This window comes from Lycorma delicatula, chromosome 7, assembly GCF_047948215.1.
Source record: "Lycorma delicatula isolate Av1 chromosome 7, ASM4794821v1, whole genome shotgun sequence".
NCBI lineage: Eukaryota > Metazoa > Arthropoda > Insecta > Hemiptera > Fulgoridae > Lycorma > Lycorma delicatula.
The window spans coordinates 90,448,522-90,472,290 of NC_134461.1; the positions used below are offsets into that span (position 1 = coordinate 90,448,522).

Consider the following 23,769-nt stretch of genomic DNA (forward strand, 5'->3'; position numbering starts at 1 on the left):
TACATTTGTAGCAGAACATAGAAGAGACAAGGAAAATTTACAAAGCCAAAAGAAATCTTGCTAAAAATCTCATATAAAGCTCACAAAGATTCGTGGGCGAAGTTTATAAGAAAAATAGTGAAAGACATGTTTGGGAGACAAGTGGCTTATAAACTGATGAAGCATTAAATAAGACATAACAGGATGTTGTTCAGTTTAATATAATTCCAATGAGGGAATGGATAGAACATTACAAGAAACCGTGGGTCAGTGAGAGAGATGGTGCAGGAGATTGAGAGGATGTTGAAACAGTTTGTATGGGATGGATTCATTAACTGTGCAGGAGCTTGGGAAAGCACTGAAGGGTGTGAAAAATCAGAAGGCAGCAGGACCAGATGGGCTAAACACAGAAATTTTCAATACGGAGGTCTCTTCTTTGAACTTCAATTCTTAGATCTGATGAATGAATGCTGGAAACAGTCCAAAATCCCAAAATCTTGGAGAATTGTCTTTGTTAATTCAATTTTAAAAAAAGGGAATAGGAGTAGCTGCAATAATTATAGAGGTATTAGTCTACCTTATTGTGCCTATAATATTTATAGTAGGATTATTAATGGACGAATGAGAAAAGTTTCTGAGGCTTTATTGTTAGAGGAGCAGAATGGTCTTAGGAATGGGAGATTATGCACGGATAATATTTTTACATCAGACAAATCACTGAAAAACACAGAGTTTAATTTAGAGACCCATATACCTTTGTGGATTTCAGAATGCATTTAATACAGTATATAGAAATGTGTTATTGTAAATACTTGAGAAGGATGGGTATCTGCAATATCAAATAAATACAATTTAGGAGTGTTTACGAGGGGACAAAAGTAATTATTGACACAGGCTTTGAAATGTCTGAGGAAATTTTAGTTAATCATGGAGTCTGACAAGGGTGCACTATTTCACCTACACTTTTTAATATTTATATATATGATATAATCATAAGTTGGAACAAGTGGGATTAGGGATAAAATTAAGCCATTGTGATACTGTTGGCTGTTTGATGTTTGTGGAAGAAGTAATTGTGTTACAGGAAAGAGGAGATAACTCGTAGAAGGGTGTTTAAACTTCTTGAAATAGCCGAGCAATATGACCTGAATTTTTCTGTAAGACAAAGCTTATGGCTTTTAAAGGCAAGAAAATTATCAAAAATAAAACAGCATTATACGACAAGAGCAGGTATCACACATATGATATCTTGGATATGATATTTCTTATCAATATGACTGTGATATATATATATATATATATATATATATATATATATATATATATAAAATAAGATTAATTGATTTCAGTTTGTGTGTGGGACGATTCATAGAGCTCTGAAGAATCTTATGAGGAAGGACACCCAGCTACAATTTTATAGAACAATGGTAGTGCCCACTCCTTGTACAGGAGTGAGACATGGGTCATGTCAAAGAGAGACTATGATAAAATCCAGTCAGCAGAGATGAAGTTCCTATATTGTACACCCAGGTATACAAGAGAAGACTGAAATTAGAACGAATTTCGGCATCTTTAAGGTACAAAAGGTTATGTAATATTGTGAAAGATAATGGCAGCATCTTGATGGAATGGAGGAGAGTAGCTTACTGAAGAAAGTGTTAATCTATGTACCAGATGTAGTGAGATCTCTGGAACATCCTAGGAAAAGATGGAACAATTTTTAAAGTTCAAAACAGGCAGGAATGTATACCATGAAATAAAGAAGAAGATAAGTATATACAATAATTAGACAAGTACAAGTATATATAAATACACAGTAATTAAATAAGTTAAACTTACCATATTAAATTCCAATAACCAGTATCCTGCATCTTCAGTTGGTTATAAATTCTATATTTATTACATTAAAACACATTCTTTTAATGATTTGTCTTTTTTTTTAATTATGTTTTCTATTGTGATATTTTGAATGATATTATAAGCATACATCTAATTTTATGCTATTATTTTGCTGCCCAGTACTGGACAGAAAATTTAATTTTACAAAAAAAAATTGTAAAATTAATTAAAAGATAAAAATTTTAACTTAATAAATATAGAAAAAATTAATAAATTAAAAATTTAATACCAACTGAAGATGCAGTATGCTGTGAAAACCAGTTTTTGGAAATTAATATGGTACGTTTAAGTTATCTAATAACTGTGTTTTTGTGGTATACATTTCATGTGATATTAAATTATTAACACATTGGTCAAAATGTTAATGAATTATGTATCACTATTTAAATAATGATTATTAAACTATTATATTATCACTATTTTAAATAGTATTTATTTAAATTTATTAAATTTTAGTTTTTTTAATAATAATTGATAATATAATAACAGAATTTTTTACCAAGTTATGATGTGGGATCTCGTGAAAGTCGATTACTGTGCTAGTTTTTTAAGTTTGTTTATTTGTTACTGTGTTTTGGTGGTTACATTTCCGTTAATATTGAATATATATATATATTTATTTATATACATGTTTTCTTCTGGGAAACAGGAAACAGGAAATGCAATATAAACCAGTAAATTTTAATAAGAAGTTTAAATTGTAACTTACCAAGATATCCATTTTGTTTATAGAAATTAGTGACCCATTCATTTTGTGCCTTAGAATAAACATGAGGAATGTACAAACAATTATTTGACTGACGTCCTGATAAAACACCTGCAACCTGTTTTGCCTCTATAAGAGAATCCACGACAACTACAAATCATAAAATGTAACAATTTAAACATTCATCTTCACTGAACATAAAATTATTTTCTTTTTTATATATATGAATTTTATTCACTAAAAATTGTTAATCTTACAGAATTACATTTGATTAAAGGTTTAAATTACATCATCTATCTGCTTGACATATCTGTTTCATTCAGAAAAAAATGCAGCTTTATAGCAAATGTTTTTAAAAACAATGGAATATATTTTTCCAGTTTATATACAGAAAAATATACTAAACACTTAGTAATGAAGAAAACTGATTTCTCCACACTACAACTTGTTAAAAACTTTTTTCAGAAAAACAAATAAAAGCACAGTAGTAATTTTATATTACAACAGAAATTTTCAGATACAAATTGAAAAAAAATATATATTAGGAATTTAATGAACATTGCAATATCATAACCTACCTGTGGCCAAAATTGTTTAATAAGGTAACACATATTACTTGATAAATAATTTACAAAGATGAATTTTTTAACTACTTTATTATTTTTTTGTAATATTTATAATTAAATTTCAAATAAAAAAAGAAATTAAAAAAAACTCGCTGTAAATAAATGTACAATACGCTAACTATAATCACAGCACTTGACTGTTGTTTTAGTAATACCATAAATAAAATAGGATATTTATGATTAATGATAAATAACTAAAAACAGGATATAATAAACATATAATCATCATTTTTTAAATTCCTTTAAAAATATGTAAAAAAAGTAACAAATTTACATCAATAAACTGATATATTGGATCTAGTCTTAGATAACAGAATATCAATTGCTACTCAAGCATGCAATTACAGGGTACATTAATATGTATTGTTGTACTAATCAAATCAACAACTGTTGATTTGATTACTTGCTACTTTGATGCTGCAAAGTAGCATGTCTTTGTTTAAAAATTAGTTATTTATAAATCACTAGCTATAATGGTTTATCATTTTGTAATGTAAAAGAAATTCCCAATATTCTATTAAATATCTTTGTTGTAATATAATATCTTACTTTCTATTAACCTTTTCTGAAGAGTTATGTATTAATTATTTTTAATATAACAATTTTTTTGTTTTTTGTTTTTGTTAACAACAACTATACTAAGAGAATTGCATGTTCACCTCTTGCTATCGAATTGGGTTAAAAGAAAAAAAATCTACTCAGAATTGTAAAAATTAGAGAGGATAAATAAGTGTAACATGAACAGTGACTTTAACTACACAAGCATGTATTGAAACAACCTACTGAAGATCGGCTGCAAGTCTTTGAGGAAAAAGTGATTTTAGACCAAGTCCTCCCTGTACAAATATTTTCATGTAAAACAACACATGGAAAAAAGACTTAGCTTATAATAGAGAGCTCTGTATGATATTTGTTGATCTTAAGGAAATACATAATTGTTACCGATTCAATATCTTTGGGAAACAAGAGATTTTGGAATAGGAGATTTTGGAAGCTTATTATGGCTAAGGATGAGGGGCCATATTTTGCATATGACTAAGAGCTTGGTAGTGGAGTATAAAAATAGAAATTGGAGATCAATATAAGATATGCTGTATGGTTGTATGGTAAAAGGGAAGCGATTTGGAAGCTTTGCTGCAGATTATTAAGTATCATGATAAACTAGAATATTTGGTAGTACTTTAATGTATGACGTGAGAAATCAATTGAAAATTAAAAATAACGTTAAAAATGGTAAGGTAATTAAAAGAAAATTGCATTCAGCCCTCCAGAGTAACCAAATTTCTAAGAAGAATGATCAGTTTTTTAAAGCATTAATAGAATGTAGCATGTAATATATGAATAAGATGTTCGGGTTTGAATAGCCAATTAAATCAGAAACTGAAGGCTAAAGAAATTACATATCTGCAGAGATGTTGCCAAGTGACATTGTTAGGTAAAGTGAAATGTGAACAATACCCCTATGAAACAAATTTTGTAGTATGGTAGTATGTGCCACCAATGTAATGTACCAAAGAGATTACCACATCCAATTTAAGAATGGCAGTCATCTAACTAAGATGAAGAGGATAACCACAAACAACATAGAGAGTAGGTATGATGAAGGCGGTGAAAGACCATAATTTGGAAAATAAAATTACCCAAAACATACAGAATCAGAGATTACAATGCAGGTGTGATGGCAGTAGAAACCAAACAAAATAAAATATGTGTATGGTAAATATAATTATAAAAGAACTCAAAACTATAAAAATTGGGTTTCACTATTAGAAATTGTTTACATTATAAAATATGTTTCCTTGAAAGAAGAAACTAATCTATAACATTAAAAATACTCAGAAAAATAAAAAAAATGAACAGGAATATACAGCTGACTTTTAACAAATTAGTTATAAACTAAAAGATATGGTAGAATTATACATACAAAAGAAATCTCGTTTTTGAATGCCACATTGATTAAGAATGGCAGTAACTGGTGTAGGCTGAGTAATAGCAGCTAATGCTCCTCTAACAATACATTTATTACGAGTAACAAATGCTTCGGTGAAAAATAATCTCTGATCTTGTTTATCTTGTTTTGCATGTATAGTTTTACCCAAATTCTTTTCAACCAACTGAAATAATTTACAAACATATAAGTATAATGAATTTTAAAATAAACTTTTAACATTATAATTATAATTTATACTTTCTTTATTTCATCGAATAGTTTATTCATAAATTAACAACCTATTAAGTCCATTATTAAAAACCACATAATTAGAAAGGCAACACAAAAGATACAAAATTGAGAATTTTTTACAAAATGTCAAGTAACAATTAAGAGAGACAGAATAACCACAGTAGTACTAAATAATATTTTAGGCAAATTGAAGTGATTATTTAAAAATAAATATTAACTAATTTCTTTTTTCCAGAAAAAACTTTTAAAAAACACAAAGATTAATCCATTATGAAGCAAATGAAAAAGTAAAAATGTGCAGGTTTGAGTTCCTTTTTAATATGATTTCAAAACTGGTTACTATTTAAGATTCTTTTAATTTTTATTTTGTGTAATAGATATATCTAGTCTGCCTAGATTACATTTATTTTCTGAGATTTGTTTAGTTATTTCTATACAAGTTAGATTTAATTTAATTTTTTTTTTGGTTATTTTATTTTTGTCTGCTTTTTATAGAATTATAAATTACAGTTTCCATTAGTATTGTTAATTAATCATGACTGACCCATCTACCTGTTTCTAACATTCCTCAAGTCAGTAACAAAGTAGGTAAACTAGAGTTATGCGATATATAATTGTGCATGGAGTTTCTCTACTCTGACAGTACCGGGAATATTGAACTTTCATTGATGAAAATGTAGCTAAATAACTTTAGAGCAGTGTTAAAAAAAAAAGAGTTGTCACATTTTATTTGTCAATCAATTTCTGCAGAGACAAATCAAATTTCACACAATTATCAAAGCCCAACACCAAAAAACTAATCAAGAATAATGAAAGGATTTCTTCTATGACTACTTTTTTACATAACCCAAAGTTTAAGCAACCTGTGTGATGTACAAGTTACTTCTAAAATTAGCAACACCATTCTAACGTAACAAGCATTTCTTGGCAGGTTAATTAAGGACCATGATGAATGAAGTGGTTCCCAATGTCTGAGTCAGAGAAATAAAAATGATTACTTTAAGAGAAATAAACTCTTGACTAATTACTCAAACTTGAATTTATAATAAAATAATTTATAAAAAATAAAAATAAAAACTTAGTTCAACAAATAATAGCACTAAAAAGTTACAAATAATTATATCATTATTTATTAACTAAAGTAAAAGTATTTACAACAAATAACTATTTTTGAAGTCAGTGTCAGCCAACACAAATTAAACATAAAGTTAGTATCCCAACTGACCATTAGGTGGCTAAACAGGCTTCCCACATGTGAAATGGGATCTCAGGAACAAATATGACAACACGTCTCATGAGATCATACCTCATCTTGAGTTCACTATGGCATATATACTTGGTGACAATATATGTACCTAAGCATCTATAAAGTATTCTGATATCATATTTTTGTATGACGCATTTTATTATTGTATTATATTTTTATAGATCTCATTTTACTGCAGCACAACTTCTATTATCAATGTGCATTGTATGAAGTAGACAGACTACAAAAATAGTAATTTGTTGCAAATACGTTTAATTTAGTTAATAAATAAAAACAATTATTTGTAACTTTTTAGTACTATTATTTGTTTAGGTCAGTTTTTATTTTTAATTTTATAAATTATTCTATTTCCCAATTTTTAATAGTATCTAGTGCCTATACATATATATTACATATTTATATTATTAAAATATGGGTAGGCCTACTAAACGCGTTGCTCAAATGAGAGAGCGATGTTTAAAGGAAAGTTGCCAAGAAAAGAATGTACCTTTAAGAAAAAATAGAGAAAGAAGTGCCATGAATATTTTTGCAAAGACTTCTCAACAACAAGAATATACACTCTCACAAATGAGAATGTACAACAGTCGATTCTTACAGAATGAAAGAGTCGTGCTCCTTATGTCAGTTTAATACACAAATGTTTGTCAAACGAAATGCAAGAGCAACATTCTCACCACCTCAGAGGACGGAAAGTTACCAGGTGTACTCATAAAATTTGGTGATAAGACTATTGGACTTAGAATGAAAAATGTTGATGGTTGCCATTTCACCAATTTGTACAAAATTCCAAGCGGCCAAGGGACACAGATGTCGAGCATAAAATGCAACCTCTAATATTTTTTTTTTTTTTGCAATTGTACCAGGTGGAGACCAGACCCACTTTTTAAGCTTAACTCAGTCCCCACCCTGCAAGAGGTCACCAGCTCTGCAAAACGGCCAAACCAAATCATTTTCAGCTACACAATGGCAAATAACTTTAGTACAATTTTCATATATTGAAAAATGTTATGCTCCACACTTATTTCCTCCTTACATGGAATAATGAAGAACAAGAAGCAGTAACATTAAACCTGATGAAACCCAACACACATATTATACACCAATTACAATCTTACACAATAACATCACCACAACATGAATTACTGTAGTGCCTGAAGTATACATCACATTTTTTTTTTTATCACAGTACGATAAAACAAGCATGCACAATATGATACATGATATGAACACACATCGCATGATACTATATGATTTGACACACGGTACGACATGCGTGTTCGTACCATGCACCATCACAACACAAATTACTGTAGCACCTACCCAAAGTATACATCACACACACACACACACACACACACACACACATACACACACATATATATATATATATATATATATATATGTTACGGCATGATACACGCATGAACATGCACGATAGCACCACCGCAACAAGAATTGCTGCAGAAACATTATATTACAAAATACAACAGACACACAAAAAAAAACACATTGCAATTTGGTGCGATTACACCACCACTATACCGTTTGCACTTGAACATGACACACGAAGAAGAGGAAACACAAATAACTAGTATAACTAGCTACCAGACTAGCAACACCACAACGCAAACTACAGTGGCCCCCAAAGAATTCAACCTGTTTTTAAATATACATAATCAAATGACAAAACAATTAAGATAATTTCATCAATTTATATAGAAGAGCCCCTAAGGTCCACAACCAAACATATGAACAGGGATCAGAGAACCCTCAACCATCTCCATACTGCGAACAATGGCCTCCACCATGGCAGCTACGACACTCCACGCAGCCTCCAACTCAAGCATTTTGACCACACGTTCAGCCACCAACTCCTCGAACTCCTTGACTACTGGGTGCCATATATCATACCATCACCACACCAAAAAATCACTTGTTCTGGGGAGTCAAAAACTGCACAATACCTACATAGGGAGGAAGCTCTTTTCCCAATCCTATGCAGGTAAGCACCAAAGCAACCGTGGACAGAAACTGAGTGAGCTCATACTACAGGTTTCCAGACTTCCTCCCTATCCAGGCCTTGATTTCCAGGGTGAGAGATCTTGTCCACCCACCTGTCTGTGATGCCTGCCACCTCTCTTGCCACTGCTTGATAAACCAATGACGTGTGACACTTGGCAAAGCACCCCGTTGTCTCATCTCCCTCTCCTCCACTGTGACCGAGGGGCAGCACCCCGGGGTTGCTATAGGCACATGTAATCTGCAAGGCCAGCACCTGCTGCAAGCTGTCCAGGAGCTCCCTGGCCATGGAAATGTTGCTGTTGCTGTTTGTTGACCATTGCTTATGAGAATTTTGAAATCTGATAAAAACTTGAATAAAATGTTCATGTTTGGCAATTTGAACAGCAGTTGAATGTTATTATAAGTTTATTTTACATAAAGAACTATGCATAGTAAAATCAATCTGTTGAGGCTCATTAGACACCTTCATGACCTGCTGTTCCACCTTTTGAATATGTATTTCTGCACTTGTCATCTGATTCTAATGAAGAATCTTTTGGAAACACATAAATTTTTTAAAATTCTTGATCACTATCTGCCACGATATTGACATTGACACTTCTGATCAAGTGCCTTTTTTCTATCACTCTTTTTATCAGATATTCTATCCTCACCTAAACAATTGGTCTTTTTTCTTTCTCTGCAGATACAGAAAATTCCATATCAAACCCATATATGCCCTCCTTAGTAATATTCTATAGAGTATTCAGTAGGGAATTTTTTTCATGCATGTGCTTCTCTTAATAAGAAGGTACAGATTTCATGCCAACGTTGCATCTTAGGAAGTTAGTTATTTCATCTCATTATATGACAAGGCCGTATTAACTTGGTAGTTGTCCAAACTTTAGCGTGAAAAACTCATTCATAATCTTTGACTCTTTCGGATTCACCTTGAATCTCAGTTTAGAACTTACAGTGCTCAGTTCCAATTTGCACTCATAGACATTAGCACTATTGTTAGGAGAGATGGTCAGCTCTTCAATTTTCCACTTAAAATTTAAGTAACTACTTGCTGTAGCTGGTTTTTTGATAGATTTTCTACAAGTCTAATTGTATTTTTTTGAGCAATTGCCGATGATCCTTTAAATTTATGTTGTTCCTTTTTCTTGATAAAACAAGGGAAATAGGTTAAGTGAAGTATTATGTGTATCACACATAATACTTCACTACTGATGTTGGCTACTGGTGTCCTTAATGGAAGAGTTGCCATTTGAGAGCTCCATCTACTCCAGTGAAAACATTAATTTTGATAGACATATTTCTCACATTACCACATCCTCTTATAGTTTTTGCTTTACCATGAAACCACCCAGTACGACAGATGAAGCAATTGTATGAACCATCATTAGCCCTGGTTTCTTTTGGTAAATTCATGTCAACATATTAGGCATTTTTGGCAATATCCTTTTCAAAATTTTCTTTTCGTGTTCTAGTAGTGCTGTGTAGCATGTACTACAAATGCTTGATAGGAACTTTGGATCAGTGAGATTGAATTCTTGATTCAATAATTTCTTTACGAAATGTTTATGCTTTTCTATTAAAAAATCTGAAAATTTTCAAGTTTATTTTTACCAAATGAAATCTTTGAACTGCAAGGAGCACACATTTTTTTCTATTATCCTCATGTGTACATTTAGAAAAATAATTCATCTTTAGTTTATTTCTCTAATACAATATATACACCACAGATACATTGCACATAAACTAACACGCTTGTATAGACCCTTCCAACTACTACTGGTATTAGATTCTTTCAAACTCACTACTCATTTGCTACTGATTTCATTGATGAAGATTTAAAACTATTTATGCCATACACAAATGCAATAAAAGTGGTGATCATTAAAATTTCAGTTCTTGATCCTAATGTCTCAACAATTAGACATGATATTGGTAATTAGAAGAATAATATGATTTTGATAAAAAAATTTAAGTTATTGCTGGCATAAAAGTTAAATATAATGTAATCATTAAGATAAGTCTAATGATACAAAGCTAAATAAATAATACAATATCAGTAAATGTTATAGTTAATTAGCGCTGCACATATTAGGCGTAAATGCCTATAAATTACAAAACTCATTACTGCATCTTTACAAAAAGTATCGATTCCATATTTCCAAAGCGACTAAATGAAAAGTTATTAAATTCATTAACTCAACACATTTACTGAAATTGTGTCAAAAATCAGGCATGAGAAAAAATGTAATAATACTGTTACTATTAAGAATAAATATTATATATAATATTGTATAGCTAATAATCTATTAAGTGTTTATAAAGATTTAATGGTAATAAAATCAAAGTAATATGTGCACGTCCATAATTACCCAAATGGGAACCAATAGGATTTTAATTCAAACGGATTTTGAAGCTATGTAGATAAGCAAATCAAATGTTTTATTCTGCATTTTAGTTAAACCTATTGCAATTTCTAAAGCACTGAGATTAGTGGATTTAACAACAGTTCTGTTGTTAATGTTGTCTATCATGAAGTGATTAGGAAATCTCTTTAGTATGAGGGTGAAGTGATCAGTATATTTGATATGTATTATTTTTATTCTTTTAATAAATTATTTTTGCCAAATTTAAGAATGTTTTCGTAAACTTCATAACAGTCCAAGTATGATGAAATAGTGATTTTTTACATAATATGTATAAAATTTGTAAGTTATTTTTAATTTATACAAACAGACATCATTAGAGTATCCAGTTTCTAATAATTGATTTGCTTATATTAATTCTGTTGTTGTTGTTATATACTGTGTGATTATGTATAAGATATTTTTATCCGAGTGAATATTTTATCAAAAAAAGCTGACAACAAAATTGTAATACTTTCCGGGCAATGGTTATTTATTCTTAAATAATGGAAAAGTAGTGATACATGAAAAAAGTTACCTAAGATAACTATTTTGCGGAAGGTAATTTATGATAAGTTTTATGTATAATTATCATAAGTTATATGTTCAAATAAACATATAACAAAACAAATATAAACAGATTCAAAAAATCAGATTTTTTAATCTTTTTCTGCTCCCCCACTTCCAAAATCACCTTTCAGGATTTTTTTTATTTCTATGTTTACTATGTTAAATAGAAGAAACTAAAAAAATTCAACTGAAAATTGTACAACCAATAAAAAGTTACCAATGATATTTTTGAGATGGGGTGAATTATGATGACATTCTATTGCAATATTATAAAAGCTTATTATTTTAACTTTGAATAACATTAAAGGTTTAAATAAATTTAAAAAAATTTATAAAAAATTCAAAAAAATAATATTTTTGCTTTGATCGGCTATCCCCCAGTATTGCCCCTTAAGTATTCTTTAGGGAGTCACTTGCACTATTATTATACCTAGGAAGACAAAAAAATGAGTTAAAAAGATGCAATGAATTTTTTTACAATTTTGGTAAAGGAGGAATTTTGGGGCAAAATTAAAAAAAAAAAAAAATGGTAAGATAAGCATGCATGGATGTATTGATCTTAAAATGATCTTTCGTTTGCAAAATTTTGAGAACATTGATCCAAAAAATTTTACCCCCTGTTGATACTGACCTCAAAATTTTATCAACGAATTACCCATATACATGTTTCTGTACAAAATATCATTAAAATCGGTTTATCCAGTCAAAAACTTAAATACACTTTAAATGTGCCAACATGCTTACATAGGAACATTTATCCCCTACTTGTTTTGTTTTTTGGGGTCCCTGGGTCATGAAATGTTAAGATAGGCAGAAAAATCCTTATCCCATTTTTTGACTGATTACCATATTTTCCTTCTTGCAACATAGTTCTTCTACAGCTATGATGTATGCCAAGAAAGTAAAAATATTTGCAATTCTGTACTGCTGCACAAGACCATCAAAGAAAGGTTTGCTGTTGCTGAGTCATGTTTAAAATAACAAATAGAAACATGATATCATATAATGAAAAAAAAAAAACAAAAAACAAAACATATTATCAAGCACACAAGTCAAGAATGCACAAATTAAACTGCAATGACTGAACAAAATATATCAGACAGAAAACACATTGGACAAACTTTTATTCTCTGACACACAGAACATATGTAAGCACTACATAAATAAGTACTAATGTGGTTTGTAAATCACATCGTAGAAAGAGGACACATATTAACTACAATATGAAAATTCTTACTCGTAAAAAATATAATATGCATTCAAAAATTTTTTATTACATTTTTTAATTGTCATGATTTACATATGCATCTAAATAGGATGTAAAATCAAAAATCTGATTATTTAAAAATAAATAAATAAAACTGAAAACTTACACTTTGCAGGAAATCAGTAGGTAAATCATACTGCCGAGTGAGATCACCAATTGTTACATGTCCATGAGCAGACAAATAATCATTTATTTCATCAGCTACATGTTGCGTGTAACTTCTATCAATAAGTTGTCCAAGAACTAAACTAATACCACTGTCTGATCGTTCAATTTCAATTGCTTTAACCGTAACATAATTTAAATCAACATTTAATATACGTGCCAATTCAACCAAATTGATTCTACCTGAAAAAATGTAAAAAAACAATACTTAAGTTATTTTTTACAGTTATGGCTGATATTTAGTGAATAGATATTAATCTCAAATAACTAAAAAAACTAACATTATATTTAAATCAGGACTCCAAGTCTTTGTAAATATATAAGCTTCTATGTTCTTTTATATTTTGGGTAGATTAAATTTTTAAAAATGTATTATTTTTAGTAGTACTTAGAATTGACTGATTCATGTTATGGTAGTGTCCAGACAATCTTAGGCAGTATTTTTTAATCAAGGCCTGAAGGTAACTGCAGGTATTTTTACTTCCATCTATAAAGTAAAGGAAGTATTGTGATCGTAAAAAATGTTGGTTTTCAGATTTCAGTGGAATATTCATTTTGACCATCCCTGAATCCATTTTGACCAGTTTTGGTGTGACCTCTGTACATACATATTTTTTTATGTACGTACGTACATACATCTCACATAATTCAAAAACGATTAGCCATAAGATGTTAAAATATTGGATTTAGGACTGTTGTAACAATTAGTTATACACCTCCCCTTTTGATTGCAATCAACTGAACTAAAAGTGTCTAAAAAAATTTGGATTTTGAACTTTTTCTTAACTGTAGTAATAAGCCCACATTGAGAGCTTTTCAACAATGTATCATAAGTGGTACTTATTTTAATTGGTTCCAGAGTTATAGCCAAATGAGATTTTAATTAAAGAAATATTTGGATCTTATAAGGGGAAGGCAGATCGATTCAAAAGGAGATTTCATCTCCTTTTTTTTAATTTAAATGTAGTAATTTATTAATAATTATTAACCTCTGATTGTAAAACAAAATTTACAATAGATAATTCAATAATAGCAATAAAAAAATATATATGGAAAAAATATTAGAAGTTATTAATGAAATAAAATTTTATGTACTTTTCATTTTGAAAAAATGTATATATGTATGCAATTTAATAGACATACAAGTTATGTGGTGTTCACATCAGATTTTTTCTTCATGTAGTACATATAGATGTAGCTAATTATATTCCTAAATCATTAGATCAAAATGTGATTCAAAGGGACCCAACATCATAATAGTGTCCATGAAACTGACTTACTGTTAAGAAAATATTATACTTCCATATTTCAAATTCTACTTATATTACTTGTGGGCCACAGTATTTTTTTAATGTATATAGTTTTCATGCCTTATGTCTCCATTGTCCAGGATTTGAATTTTCACTGCTGCATTACAGTGCAACTGTACCTTTTAAGCTTTCAACCCTTCTACCACTAGTCAGTGTTGGATAGAACTGCCTGTGAAATTTATAATCAAATGACATGGATTCATCAGTCACCCAGGTCTGATACGAATTTAATCGTTAGAATTATTCAGTAAACGTAAAAAAATAAATAAGGAAGAAGACAAAAAATACATCTACTGCAGAAAATACGAGATCTCACCATAAATGCTCATACAGGATATATACTAATACTGCAACCAAAATGTTACATACTGTCTTGCTTGTCGAATATTCATAATTAATTTCAAAAACAAAATTGTTTCTCTTTTAAGGCAGTAAAACGTTTCTTAAGTGGCCTCTCAACTAAGCAGGAAAAAATTCTAAACAGATTATTTCTGAATGTATTAACACCTACATTAAAACAAGACACCTCTTTAAACCTCTTTTCTATTTTAAATGAAAGAAGATATTTTATTATAAAATTAATAAAGTAATTTTATTAATTTATCGTCAACGGGAGAAGTTCATTCCCAGATAAAGAAAGATTTGACAAAAATTCATTACTTTTTTTCTAATAACAAGAGTTAAAAAATGAACTATATTAAAAGCAGGTTACATTTTATCTCTGATCTGAAACTGGAGGGCTGTTTTAAAAACAAATGGAATAAATTGTGAATTTCTTTAAAAACAGATAAAACTCATCATATACCACATTTCAGGTGATGGTTTATTGCGTGTTCACGGCACAACCAGGATATTGAAAGACTAACAAATAAAAATATTTAAGTAAATACAATTTATTAGTCTAAGGTCTTAGAAAATAAGGTAAATAAATAATAATAATGATAATAATAAACCCCCCTCTATGAATCATGAGACCTTGCCGTTGGTGAGGGGGCTAGAGTGCTCAGGGATACAGAGTAGCTGGACCGAAGGTGCAACCACATTGGAGAGGGAACTGTTGAGAGCCAGACTAAGGAATGATTCCTGAAAGAGGGCAGCAGCTCTTTCAGTAGTTGTTAGGGGCGTGAGTCACAATGACTTAAACGGCCATATCAACATCACTCAGTCCTCTGAGTACTGCGCAGCTGAAAGCAATGGAAAACTTCAGCTGTTTTTTTTTTCCAAGAAAATGTGGCTCTCTGCATTTTCACACAACAATAATGGAGGCGCCTTCCTTGGTAAAATATTCCGGAGGTAAAATAGTCCCCCGTTCGGATCTCCGGGTGGGGACTACTAAGGAAGGGGTCACCACAAAACTAAAAAATAACATTCTACGAGTCGGAGCGTGTAATGTTAGAAGCTTGAAAAAGGTTGGTAGGCTAGAAAATTTAAAAAGGGAAATGGGTAGGATGAAGGTGGATATAGTAGGAATTAGTGAGGTTCGGTGGGAAGAGGAAGGAGACTTTTGGACAGGTAGTTTTAGAGTAATTAACTCAGCGTCAAATAATGGGCAGGAAGGAGTAGGTTTCGTGATGAACAAGAAGATAGGGAGGAGAGAGTGAAGTATTTCAAGACGCATAGCGATAGAATCATTGTAATAAGGATAAAATCAAAACCTAATCCGACAACGATTGTTAACGTCTATATGCCTACAAGCGCCCATGATGATGATGAGATAGAGTGTGTATACGAAGAGATTGATGAAGCAATTAAACACGTAAAAGGAGATGAAAATTTAATAATAGTTGGAGATTGGAATGCAAGCATTGGAAAAGGAAAAGGAAGGAAATATAGTGGGTGAATACGGGCTGGGCAAAAGGAATGAAAGAGGGGACCGACTTATAGAGTTTTGCACGAAGTATAATTTAGTAATTCCCAACACCCAATTTAAAAATCATAATAGAAGAATATACAGTTGGAAAAAGCCAGGCGATACTGCAAGGTATCAGATAGATTATATCATGGTTAAGCAAAGATTTAGAAATCAACTCGTTGACTGCAAAACTTACCCTGGAGCAGACATTGATAGCGACCATAATATGGTGATAATGAAATGTAGATTGGGGTTATCGGTGGAATTTAGAGAAGCTAGAGGAAGAGGAGGTAAAGAAGATTTTTGAGGAGGACATCGCAAGAGGTCTGAGTAAAAACGTTAAGGTAGAAAGAAGAATGGGAGAATGTTAAAAAGTAGATTCTTAAATCAGCAGAAGCAAACTTAGGCGGAATAAAGAGAACTGGTAGAAAACCTTGGGTTTCAGACAATATATTGCAGCTGGATGAACGTAGAAAATATAAGAATGCTAGTGATGAAGAAAGTAAAAGGAACTATCGGCAATTAAGAAATGCTATAAACAGGAAGTGCAAACTGGCGAAAGAAGAGTGGATTAAAGAAAAGTGTTCAGAAGTGGAAAGAGAAATGAACATTGGTAAAATAGACGGAGCATACAGGAAAGTTAAGGAAAATTTTGGGGTACATAAATTAAAATCTAATAATGTGTTAAACAAAGATGGTACACCAATATATAATACGAAAGGTAAAGTCGATAGATAGGTGGAATTATTGAAGAGTTATACGGAGGAAATGAATTAGAAAATGGTGTTATAGAGGAAGAAGAGGAAGTTGAGAAGGATGAAATGGGAGAAACAATACTGAGATCTGAATTTAAGAGAGCATTAAAAGATTTAAATGGCAGAAAGGCTCCTGGAATAGACGGAATACCTGTAGAATTACTGCGCAGTGCAGGTGAGGAAGCGATTGATAGATTATACAAACTGGTGTGTAATATTTATGAAAAAGGGGAATTTCCGTCAGACTTCAGAAAAAGTGTTATAGTAATGATACCAAAGAAAGCAGGGGCAGATAAATGTGAAGAATACAGAACAATTAGTTTAACTAGTCATGCATCAAAAATCTTAACTAGAATTCTATACAGAAGAATTGAGAGGAGAGTGGAGGAAGTGTTAGGAGAAGACCAATTTGGTTTCAGGAAAAGTATAGGGACAAGGGAAGCAATTTTAGGCCTCAGATTAATAGTAGAAGGAAGATTAAAGAAAAACAAACCAACATACTTGGCGTTTATAGACCTAGAAAAGGCATTCGATAACGTAGACTGGAATAAAATGTTCAGCATTTTAAAAAAATTAGGGTTCAAATACAGAGATAGAAGAACAATTGCTAACATGTACAGGAACCAAACAGCAACAGTAACAATTGAAGAACATAAGAAAGAAGCCGTAACAAGAAAGGGAGTCCGACAAGGATATTCCCTATCTCCGTTACTTTTTAATCTTTACATGGAACTAGCAGTTAATGATGTTAAAGAACAATTTAGATTCGGAGTAACAGTACAAGGTGAAAAGATAAAGATGCTACGATTTGCTGATGATATAGTAATTCTAGCCGAGAGCAAAAAGGATTTAGAAGAAACAATGAACGACATAGATGAAGTCCTATGCAAGAACTATCGCATGAAAATAAACAAGAACAAAACAAAAGTAATGAAATGTAGTAGAAATAACAAAGATGGACCACTGAATGTGAAAATAGGAGGAGAAAAGATTATGGAGGTAGAAGAATTTTGTTATTTGGGAGGTAGAATTACTAAAGATGGACGAAGCAGGAGCGATATAAAATGCTGAATAGCACAAGCTAAATGAGCCTTCAGTAAGAAATATAATTTGTTTACATCAAAAATTAATTTAAATGTCAGGAAAAGATTTTTGAAAGTGTATGTTTGGAGTGTCGCTTTATATGGAAGTGAAACTTGGACAATCGGAGTATCTGAGAAGAAAAGATTAGAAGCTTTTGAAATGTGGTGCTATAGGAGAATGTTAAAAATCAGATGGGTGGATAAAGTGACAAATGAAGAGGTATTGCGGCAAATAGATGAAGAAAGAAGCATTTGGAAAAATATAGTTAAAAGAAGAGACAGACTTATAGGCCACATACTAAGGCATCCTGGAATAGTCGCTTTAATATTGGAAGGACAGGTAGAAGGGAAAAATTGTGTAGGCAGGCCACGTTTGGAATATGTAAAACAAATTGTTAGGGATGTAGGATGTAGAGGATATACTGAAATGAAACGACTAGCACTAGATCGGGAATCTTGGAGAGCTGCATCAAACCAGTCAAATGACTGAAGACAAAAAAAAACAATAATAATAGTAATAATAATAATAATAATAATAATAATAATAGTAGTAGTAGTAGTAGTAGTAGTAGTAGTAGTAATAACAACATTAATAATAGTGAATAAATGACATACAAAATAATATTTCTTATAAGGACAAGACTTATTTAAGAATAGTTAAATCATAAAATCCAGAATACAGTCCAATTGACTAAGAACATTATAATGACCGCTAATACTAACAACTAATATTGCATTAACAACAAGATAAAATTAATGACAATTCTAAAGTTCATACAACTCCATTTTCTGCGAATACTATTGTTATTTCCAATAAAACCTTTACTACTGCCTACCAATAACTCACTGAACAACTTCCAAAATTTACCCACTGTCCATAATGAAATGCTTGTGACATAATCTTCATTCGGTTGCTAAATGCTTACTGATAACGCAGTCACACAATAGTGTTGAACACGGCCTCACAGAACTACTTACAATGTTATTGTGACTATGCCAAACACAGCCTCCCAGCAATTGCTTAATAATGACTGTCCCGCTGGTCACTATAATATTTATATCCGCTAGCCTATAGAACCAGTACTCGCCTCATCCCTTAACTGTTTAAGCACAATAATCTCATAGTCCGCAGACTTACATTTTCCTATAAATTCCTATTCTGGTCCAGTAACCCTTCTTGCCAAACAACAGCTGCTGGAGGTGTGCCTATTGTCAGTACTAGAAAGAACAGATCGTTAAACGTACCTGTCAGCCTGAGAAAAGGATCCCTTTTAATTTCTTTCTGGATTCCTTTCATTATTACTTTTTCATTCTTTCTTCTTATTGGAAGGAAACTATTACTCAGATCCGTTATACTAGTCTTGTTACAGATTGTTAAATAATATTTGTCTTATTCTGTTGTTAGTATGTAATATAGTTAGTTCAACAATAATGTGTTCTGTTGTTTTCAGTTACTCTGATGTAATTAAAATGAATATCATCTGCTCATAGTATAGTTCTTTCACTTTGATTTTTACCATTTATTTAAAAATTTTGTTTGTAATTCAAATAAATGATAAATTCAATAGCAAAAATTAAAAATAATACTTTTATTTGAATTTTTTTTGCTTTTTTATTACTTTGGATTTTTATTTTCAAGGAAATAAATTATGAAGGGCAGCTGAAGTGTAGTGCAGTTATTCATAACTCGCAAATGAAAAGAGATAACCAAATGAAACAAACAGGGCATAAAAATACATTTTACTACACCACCTACAGCAACACATTCCTCCCCACTGTGAACAGTTTTCTCATTCTGTCAATGAACAATGCTGGCAGTCTTTTCTTGATCCATGTTTTTACGGGTCTTTCAGTTCGCCATCCATGATAAAATTAAGACCCTTATAATTGCTCTTTTATTGCAGAAAGAAACAAAAATTCCAGGGCGCCAAATCTGGTGAGTATGAAGGGTGTGGAATAAGTTCAAATTTCAACTTAACAATACCTTGGTGGTTGCATGCGATGTAAATGGCCAAGCATTATCATGATGCAGAATTATCTGCTCTGCGGATTGTCAAATATGAAACACATTTCTAAAGGCATTTCAAAATATTATGTGATACGACAGTCATTTTAAAACAATTCACCCACCTCCTTTTGATTCTTCTCATTAGTCACAGAAATTGGTCAACTAAATTGAGCTTAATCCTCAATATTCACTTGACTGGTGAAAGAAAGATTAGGAGACCAAAATTTACAGTAGTAGATCATAATAAACTTACATGAAAGTTATAATGATAATAACTAATTATCTGTGTCAAGTGAGACAAGCTACAATTTATTGCACAAGGTATTTATTTTTAATAACTTTGATTATGTTAAAATCATAAATAAAGTTATTTATAACAACTTTTTTTAATTTTTTTTTAACATCCGGGTGGGTCCGCAGTTAAGCAATTTTTTTTCTGCAGAGGATGAGATGAATGCTTTGTAGTGTGTGTGAAAATTGCCATGCCTGACCGGGATTCAAACCCAGGACCTCCGGGTGAAAGGCCGAGATGGTACCACTCGAGTCACGGAGGCCAACTATTTACAACAATCTAAATCATTTTAAAAATCAGGATTATGTTTATTGCAGTTTAAAATAATAGATAATTTAAAGGGGGATAAGGCTATTTGTCATAAAAAAAAATTAATCCAGATGCCATTCTGTAACAGCATCACAGAATCAAAGGATAACTATATTTTTCTTTTGCCAAATATGCCTTCTTTTATATTTATTTTACAATAATTTTCTAACAGATGCTTTTATAAAATATTTTAATTAGCAGCTGTCAAAACCTTTTTTAAAACAAGATTTTTGTATATTTTCTTATATTATTTATTGAAAAAATTTATATATTTTTTTCTACATAGTAGCAATATATAGAAATCAAATTATAATGATTTATACAACTCTAATATATTAAAATTTATGTTCATACTTCTAGTGTTACAAAAAATAAAAAAAATATTTTTTATATTAATTTTTCTTCAGTTTATCTCTTACATCCTAGAAGTACAACTGCGTACTACTCAGTAAAAAATGGATAAAATTTTATTTTGGAAATTTGCTTAATAAACTATGAGAAACATACAGTAAACAAAAATGTAATAATCATGTAAGAAAAATAAGCCTTTAAATATATCAGATATACATCAATTATCATAAATTGTGTATCATAAATCTAAGGCATTAAAAAAAATTATAGATAATGTTAGTATGAATGAGTAGCAGTGTGTGATATTTGCCAGTTCTTCTAAGTACTAAGACTAATTACTACTAAGACTATAGTAAACTATTCACCACCAGTGCACTTAACATCAATCCAAATCAGCTTTCCAAAATCCTACCTATCATTATTAAACGTTACAATATATTTAAAATTTATTGGAATGAACTTGGTACAGCATATTTTTTATAGTAAAACTAAACTAAATTAAACAAATAGAACTAATTTAATAGAATAGACAACTACAATTAAAAACTACGGGAGTACAAAAAGCGTGTTTCTTTTAAATTACTTTTTATTGAGAGAATCAGTAATATCCCTGCTCTCCAGTTGAGTGAAAAGAGGCCAATATCAGTTATTAATTCAGGCATATATCCCAATATTTCTCTTCTGTAGATTAATTCTCCCAGACAGGGACCAAGAATGTTGTGTTCTATTAACGCTCATATATATTTTGTTATACAAAATAATACTGACCTTCACTGTGAAATCTTTTCCTAACAAGTTTAACTTTAAATTATAGATTTTATATCAGAACACAAAACTGTTATAGATGCTATAACATACTTATATAGACATAGTACATTTTAAAGAGTACATTATATATAGTATATATTGTACATTGCTATAGCACATTGCATTATAATACTAAAATTAAATTTGTAAATAACCATGAAGAAAATGAGCTTTACACATTTTTTAATTGATTAATTATTTACAACTCTATTTCTAAATACACTTTCCCAGAATTTACTTCAGAACTGAGTGATAATTCTGAAAAGACCTTCTGGAAACATATTTCTAGATAATTAGAAAATCAGCCATAAATAACTTATCATGTTGTAAAAGCTAGAATTAATGCTACATAACCAATGGAAATTAGTTATATTAGTTTACATAAATCCCCACTCTGTAAATAAAGAATACAAAAAAGTGTAATATCCAAATAATGTTTAATATAAATTAAAATGAAATAAATAGAATAATTCATTGTGTGGGTTTGTATGTGTTGCCATCCATATTTCTCTCTATATATAAATATTACTTTGTGAAACCGAAAATTCCTAAGCATTACAGATAATGTTTACAATAAAAACAATCAGATAAGATATGGCAGCTTTAAGTAAATTAACTATGTAAATCAAACTGAAAGATGTAATCAGATTTTATGAATTAATTATTACAATTACAAAAAAAGTTACTTTTAATTTACAAAGATGTTACATAGTATAACAAAAACTTTTCAGTATTTAAAAGTAAATGGTAATTTTAATATTTTAAGTTCATTCTGGTGTATTTCAATGGTAATACTAATATGTCAGGTAAATATTAATCTCACTAATTTAACATTAATATTGTAATTTTATTAAAAAAAGATAATTTTTTTTTTTTTACATTATTATGAAATAATTGAATTACAAACTTTAATCAGAAATGAAATACCAAATAAATCTATTCTGTAACCTAAGAAAGAATATTAAATTGCACTACTATATTGCTAATAAACAATTTCTATATCTTCCTAATAACATCTTGCAAATAAGATGTAGTAAAATACAATGAATTAAATTTAAAATAATAAAAATATAATACCGCCATGCATGTAGAGTTCATCTTTTATTTCTTTACTAAGCTGTTGAGGAGTAATGTATTCTTTTCCATCTGTTGTAAAGATTACATCCAGTAGTTTTAATTCGATCAACTTAGTAATAATTTCAACACAGTTTCTCTCAGTTAACCTACAAAAAATAAAAAATTAAATTTGACAAAACATTTTACAAATAAATTAAAAAAAAACAACCAATAAGTGTTAATAAAAGCCACATACTAGATTAGAAAAAAATGAATCATAATCAAAAGTCTGTGATATTGGTTTTTAGTCATTAATATTTTAAATTAATAATACCTCTGAGCTGTAGAACTAAGCTGAGCTCTTTGAAAATCAGCAGCCAATCTTTTAACTTCATCCCAATCACCAGACGACATGGTTAAGAAATTTAACCTCAAATTTCTATACTGTCAACATAACCATATGATTTTTATAGTTTACAGAGTTGTGACTTGGCAGCTGCAGTCACGCGTACTGTGTTGCCGAAAAAAAGGTGAAATTTATTATCAATGAATGTGTCATTAGCACATTAGTATTTATTAACAAAGAATGTATATATTTGATTTCTAAATGAGTTATTAGTAAATATAAAATTTTAACCTAATAAAATATACTACCTCACTGCCTTAAAAAAAAAATTAAATATTGTTTATGATAATAAATAATTATAGCAAAATTATAGAATTTTTTTCATAATCTTCTTTTGCGATTTTTTGAAGTATACTGAAAATACCGTAAATATCTTAATTTTGGTAATAGGGAATATTGTACCGTTACTATATTTAGCCACTAATTCGAATCTCTTAATTTACATTAAAATGAACT

The 23,769-nt window shown here is 30.2% G+C and overlaps 1 protein-coding gene across 1 annotated transcript in view; it reads right to left on the reverse strand.

Moving 5' to 3' along the window:
* Positions 1 to 23,413, reverse strand: part of Ufl1 (UFM1 specific ligase 1) — a 56,692-nt gene extending 33,279 nt beyond the window's left edge. The window contains exons 1-5 of the mRNA XM_075370616.1: positions 23,242 to 23,413; positions 22,929 to 23,074; positions 13,027 to 13,268; positions 5,135 to 5,324; positions 2,588 to 2,734 (exon numbers count right to left, since the gene is read on the reverse strand). Coding sequence (XP_075226731.1) covers positions 2,588 to 2,734; positions 5,135 to 5,324; positions 13,027 to 13,268; positions 22,929 to 23,074; positions 23,242 to 23,321 — 805 coding nt within the window. The 5' untranslated portion in view covers positions 23,322 to 23,413. The remainder of the gene's footprint in view (positions 1 to 2,587; positions 2,735 to 5,134; positions 5,325 to 13,026; positions 13,269 to 22,928; positions 23,075 to 23,241) is intronic.
* Positions 23,414 to 23,769: the final 356 nt, after the last annotated feature.